This window comes from Priapulus caudatus, unplaced genomic scaffold (assembly GCF_000485595.1).
Source record: "Priapulus caudatus unplaced genomic scaffold, Priapulus_caudatus-5.0.1 Scaffold413, whole genome shotgun sequence".
Taxonomy (NCBI): Eukaryota; Metazoa; Priapulida; class Priapulimorpha; order Priapulimorphida; family Priapulidae; genus Priapulus; species Priapulus caudatus.
This window is the reverse complement of record NW_014577474.1, coordinates 237,160-243,546: the sequence shown is the minus strand read 5'-3', so window position 1 is coordinate 243,546 and position 6,387 is coordinate 237,160. Positions and strand designations below refer to the sequence as shown.

The following is a 6,387-nucleotide window of genomic DNA, read 5'->3' as shown; positions in this document are numbered from 1 at the left end:
TGCGTGCGTCCGTACGTGCGTGAGTGTATGCGTGCATGCGTGCACGCGTGAGTGTATGTGTGCGTGCGTCCGTACGTGCGTGAGTGTATGCGTGCATGCGTGCACGCGTGAGTGTATGTGTGCGTGCGTACATGCATGCATGAGTGTATGCGTGCGTGTGTACATGCATGCATGAGTGTATGCGTGCGCACGTGTATGCGTGCGTGCGTATGTGTGCACGTACCGTGCGTTGCCCTCGTTCTGCACATAGTTGGGGATTTTCACGTCCGCACACGAGATGACAATCTCCAGGTTTCCGGTTCCCGCTCTGCTGGCGTCGACTGCAATGCGATAGCACACGACGACGTCGACACGTTAGCAACCAATCACAGAAGAGCATAATAACAGCACGGGATAAAACAGAACCATCACAATACGTAGCGAAATTGCACAGAATGACATAATCTCAAGCCAGGATGAAAGAGTAGCAGCAATGACTCAAAGAAATTATAAATCCCAATGCAGAATGTAATAGAAGCACAGTGAACAGTAATGAGACAGAGTGTGATGATGACACTGGAAACCATTAAATGAGTCTAATCAAATAGTATGTGCAGTCTGACGTTGTCAATTTACGAGACAGTGACTGTATTTCACGATGTTTACGAAGCTTACGCGGCTGATCGCTTATTGATGCAGTGGCATATAGAAGAAATGTATACATATCGCTAACGATTTACGGTAGCCTCCACAATAAATAATGGGAGTGCATGCGTTCTTGCTGTCCTGCTGCTTCCTAATATTAAATTACCTTCTTAATGTCTCCAAATGTACTGTCTGGGTGGTGAGCTAAATCACACTAGATTCTAGATATATTTTCAACATGTTATATGTGCGCTTTACAAAACAGTCACTTATCTCAATCAATCTGACACACTGCATGAGCACAAGACAATGGTCTCTTGCATTTAGTCTTCTCTTTAGTTTTAGACTTAGACTAAGACTTTAGTCTCAGTCGTAGACTTAGATTTGGATATTTTCTCTTTAGTCATAGACTTAGACTAAGACCTAAACTTTTTCCCTTTAGACTTAGTCTTCTCTTTAGTCTTAGACTTAGATTAAGACCTAAACTTTTTCCCTTTAGATTGACAAATATTGTTGTATGTGTTGTGCGCATCATAGGAGTTTATGAGCGCTATTATGAACGCAAGCAGTGAATTTCAGCTGTAAAGAGCCAATATTTGTCATAGGAAGAATATCTTCCTATGACAAATCGTGTCATAGAAGAGCGTATATGCGTATGTCGTATTTGTCATAGATGCAAGCAGAACATGTTGTATATTTAGACGTGTGTGTGTGTACGTGTATGTGTGTGTGTGTGTGTGTGTGTGTGTGTGTGCGTGCGTGCGTGCGTGCGTGCGTGCGTGCGTGATTGCGTGCGTGCGTGTGTGTAATACTACCATATGTAGAATACACGAAGGACTACACACGTGAACAATGCACAAGACTTTCTGTTTTAAATCTGCAGATTTTTGGCAAATGCGACGTTGTACGTTCAGCAGTTTTCCAGCATAATGCGCAGGTCACGCATTGTCCGGTAACATGCGATATGTAGGTACATGGTTTATTAATCACCTTTATTGCTGGGAATTTCCGATTCATAATTTAAAAAAAGCGCTATAATCAAAGGTATGCAGTATCAACAAACTGAATTTTAGGGATTTTTTTGAATTATCTACAAAATAATAGGACTTTCGGGCGACCTTCAGACTGTATAAAATATGACGTGTAGTTTCCCTCTGTCTCGGCCTAATAAGTATTTATAAATACTGCAATTATAATGATGAAATAACATGAATTCGTTTAAAAAATATTATGAAAATCTTTGCTGCAAGCAAAATCTATTACGTACACAGAAAACTCCCACTTTTTCCGAACATGAGCGTCTTCTTTTAGATCTAAGATTAGCAAGTCAAATCGCACGCAACATTATACAATTTCAGCAGCCTTCAAACATCAAATCTGCATACTGTTTCGCGCTGTCGTTCGAAGTCCCACAGCAACGTCCCCATATCGAAATCGTTACTGTGAAATATAGTCCGAGACTCAAATTTCACACTAATTAATAGGACATAGCACATTAGAAATGCGGCGGTACATCATTAGTGCAACGTTATCATCCGCTTGACTAATGAAACAATCTCACAACAAAGTAATTCTTAACGGCTAGCTAGCTTCAGAAAAAAGAGCTAACGAGAAAACCGCATCGAATACTACATCAATGACAAAAGATCTATTATCTTAACTACAGGACGCGACGGCCGCGTCTCCCCATCTAACTATAGACGCGCACCACGTCCTTATTTTCCTTACATGAATATCGGTATTATTCGATAACTTTATTGCTATAGAGGTTGGTAAATAAATTACTTGATGTAGTCTAGACACTTTGATGTTCCGCAGGTGTCATATATACTTAGTCGTTGGAGCAGTAATAACATGACACACGCATACGTACGCTTGACGCGTGTGAGGTGAAGCAGGCAGGTACGCACGCATACACGCACGCACGCACGCACGCACGCACGCCTAGACACCACGCACGCACGCACACACGCACACACACATACACACATACATACGCACGTGCGCGCACACACGCACGCATGCACGCACGCACACACACACGCACACATATATATATTATATATAATGCGGCATTATTCAAACGGCCTCACGGGCCATCATACTTGCGCCTTGCCGCAACACTCGGACGCGGCTCGTGTTTTATGGTTTCATCTGCTTCCTCCTTCTTCATCATTACGTGCCTCCCCGAGAGTCTCGTTACTACCTGCTCTCGGCTTGCAGCTATCTCTCTAGATCTATTGGCTGCGCCGGCTGTGACGTAGTTTGTTCATGCATGTGCGGCTAGGGCGAGCGCGCTATATAAGGCGTGCGCATCCAGGGAGCGGCAATCACAGACACTCACAGGCAATCACAGGCTCTCCTCCTAAGAGCACCAGCAGCAGCAGCAGCAGCGCAAGAGGAAGCTGAAGGAGATTTAGATATAGGTAGTAGCCCTTCACCGCCAGGTACGCCTTCTGCCTCATACACGCTCGCACACAGCAACAACGACAACACGATGAATGTGGACACAACCGCACGCTTAGTTAGTCTGCTCGCCGCCGCCGCGCTACTGGCGCTGGCGCACGCAAACCCGATGCAGAAGCGTGACTTCAACGACCTTCATGGCATGTCGAAGATGTCCAAGTGCGAGCTGCATCGGGAGCTGGTGCTCGAGGCGCCATTCGTGCTCATGGAAGACATCTGGCTGCCAAACTGCAGTCCGTTCAATCGGAACTACATGCCACATCAGTGCTCAAACGACGGTAAGTGCGTTCTGCGTCTGCGTCAGCGTCAGCGTCCGCGTCCGCGTCTGCGTCTGCGTCAGCGTCCGCGTCTGCGTCTGCGTCCACGTCCGCGTCTAAGTCTGGTCCGCGTCCGCGTCTACGTCTGCGACTGCGTCCGATTCTGCGTCCGCGTCTAAGTCTGCATCTGCGTCTGCGTCTGCGTTTGCGTATAAGTCTGCGACTGCGTCTAAGTCTGCGTCTGCGTCCGCGTCTAAGTCTGCGTCTGTGACTGCATATAAGTCTGCGATTGCGTCTGCGTCCGAGTCTGCATCTGCGTCTGCGTCTGCGCCTGCGCCTGAGACTGCGACTGCGTCTGCGTCCGCGTCTGCGTCGCGTGTGCGTCTGTCCGTCACGCCGTGACGCGAACGCGCGCAAACGCGACCACTTATTACTCATTTCGCGTATGCGTGTACGTGCGTGTGTGCGCGCCCGTGAGCGTGTGTGCGCGCGTGAGCGTGTGTGTGCGCGTTTGTGGGTGTAAGTGTGCGCACGCGTGTACGTGTGTGCAATAAGTGTACTTTGCATAATTTACTATATAAGCTTGAGCCTCCACGCACACACCTGTTGCTATTCATTCCGCCTGTACGTGTATATACGTGCGCGCGCGCATGTACGCGAGTGCGTGCGTTCGTGCGCGCGTGCATGAGCGCGCGCACGCGTGTCGATTATTGTATGCAATAATATTACAACTTGCATAATCTATAGCAGTATAATATGTATTATTATGTAAGTTTGAACCTCTACACAAACACACACACACACACACACGCACACGCACGCACACACACACACACACGCACACACACACGCACGCACACACGTGTATGTGTGTGCGAGGACGTGAGGGCATGCCTGATGTATATTGCATGTAATAATTCATACTGGTATGCCATGTATTACGCTATTATATATATATAAGCTATATATATATATAAGCTATAACCCCCACGGACACATCTAACGCACATCATTTCGCATGTTTAAGCGAGGTCTGCGTGCGTGCGTGCATGCGTGCGTGTGTATGTGCGTGCGTAGGCGTGTCGGCGTAATTTGGTGCGTGTCGAATATTACACGTTATAAGTAGAATCTGTATAACGTCCATTACACTCTGACCGAACAATCATACGCAACACTAGCTTATATCTCTATCATTATGGCTACTATATATCGCGAATAGTTCTACTAGCGTGGGCTCTTTCGCTGTTTCTCATATAACATGGCGTGCCAAGAAAGTTTGTCTTGTAAAGACACACGTACCACCATTGAAATTCCATCCACGCCATTTTTTTCATATTCTATTCATTCATTATAGTTCTTTTTTTTCTCCATATTTTATATTCACTATTTCAACCAATCACATCGCGCGACACTCGCTCAGCTGCATTGCTCTATTGTTTCAGGCTGGTGTTTTTGCGTCTCGCGCAAGGGAAGGATTATAGAAGAGACAGTAGTGAAGGGAACTCCCCGCTGCAAAGACCATCCAGAGGCCTTACAATGAGCCAGCGCCTGACTGCGGGCAACGCCTCCCTCGCATAACCCTTAACAGAGGGTCCGAGCGACCATCCGTGGGTGGGCGAAACGAATTCTGCATGAAGTAGTAATCTCAAGCTAGTGATTCCTATCGATTCGATCTGACTAGCATACCGGCCATTGGCCAACACAACCGGGCGGCTTTCTTAAAGGAAATTCAATCAAGCTCTGTCTCGCTGCGCTCGCTCCTCGATTCCCCTAAAGTAATTTTTGTAACAGCATGTATAAGTGTATAACAGGCATTGTGGACAACCGAACTGCAGTACGGCAGGTGTTCATACCTGAAGCAAACGAATGTTCGTGCGGGTAGTACTTTAACATTAATTATTGAAGAAGAAGAAGAAGAAAACATTTAATGATTGAGCTCGCTAGAATCGAACCTGTGTACAATGTACGTTGAAATATTACTATAGTTTTACACTATTACTTTAATTAATGCATGTGAAATAGACCGTCTGTTATTTATGTAAGCATTAAGTAGCAAAATCCGGTACCCCCGACACTTGAATCATGATGTACATACAAAGACAAGTATTAAAATGTATTACGTTTAATTCTGAATATTACTAAGTGTGTTTCGCTCGTAATATTTATTCTAGAAAAATTTATTCATGCTGTTTTTTTCCATCTCTCCTTTTATAACAAGAACACGAGCATACACAAGAACGTGTGCCTTCTCTCATTCCTCCCCGCTCTTTCTCCCTACCACTTCTCTCTCTCTCCTCCCTGCTCTTTCTCCCTACCCTCCCTCTCTCTCCTCCCCGCTCTTTCTCCCCACCCTTTCCCTGTTTCCTCCCCGCTCGTTCTCCCTACCCTTTCCCGCTTTGCTCCACGCTCTTTCTCCCTACCCTCTCCGCCCGCTCTTTCTCCTTACCCTTTCCCTCTTTCTCCCTACCATCTCTCCCCGCTCTTTCTCCCCACCCTTTCCCTCTTTCCTCCCAGCTCTTTCTCCCTACCCTCTCCCCCCGCTCTTTCTCGCCACCCTTTCCCTCTTTCCTCCCAGCTCTTTCTCCCTATCCTCTCAATCCTCCCCGCTCTTTCTCCCTACCCCTCCTCTCTCTCTCTCCTCCCCGCTCTTTCTCCCTACCCCTTCTCTCTCTCTCCTCCCCGCTCTTTCTCCCTACCCCTTCTCTCTCTCCCACGCTCTCTACCAATCAGCGGTATGCTACCAATCATTTCTTCGTGCCGACAAAGAGAAATGTAAATGATTAGAGAAACCCTAACCGTGCACGAGTACAGGAGCGGATCACGGATTTGCGTAAGAGAGAGTAGCCCCCGAAGAACGGCCACAGATATTCTAATGGTCGTACCCAATTGGATTTGGACTATGTGTTTTTTCTACTCCGAAGCACCTCGTACTATTTCAACCGCGAAGAGTCGTTGCCACATAGTTCAATGAAAAAGTCAGGCCTGCAGACAAAACAGATCAAGATACTCGCTCCTGCCCCCCCCACCCACCTCCCCTCCC

General features: G+C 46.8%; 2 protein-coding genes and 1 long non-coding RNA gene across 3 annotated transcripts in view; 1 reads left to right on the top strand and 2 right to left on the bottom strand.

Annotated features, from left to right (window-relative positions):
• The window catches only part of LOC106810148 (filamin-A-like), a gene marked incomplete in the record, with an annotated part of 76,614 nt that overhangs the window by 2,523 nt on the left and 67,704 nt on the right, over positions 1 to 6,387 (bottom strand).
• Positions 226 to 6,387, bottom strand: part of LOC106810152 — a 10,849-nt gene continuing 4,687 nt past the window's right edge. The window contains exon 3 of the long non-coding RNA XR_001393967.1: positions 226 to 320. This is a non-coding gene — a long non-coding RNA (uncharacterized LOC106810152). The remainder of the gene's footprint in view (positions 321 to 6,387) is intronic.
• On the top strand, positions 2,970 to 5,485 carry LOC106810150. The gene is made up of 2 exons (XM_014813432.1): positions 2,970 to 3,368; positions 4,790 to 5,485. Exons 1-2 carry the CDS (start codon positions 3,122 to 3,124, stop codon positions 4,885 to 4,887), a joined length of 345 nt encoding a protein of 114 aa, XP_014668918.1. The 5' UTR covers positions 2,970 to 3,121; the 3' UTR covers positions 4,888 to 5,485.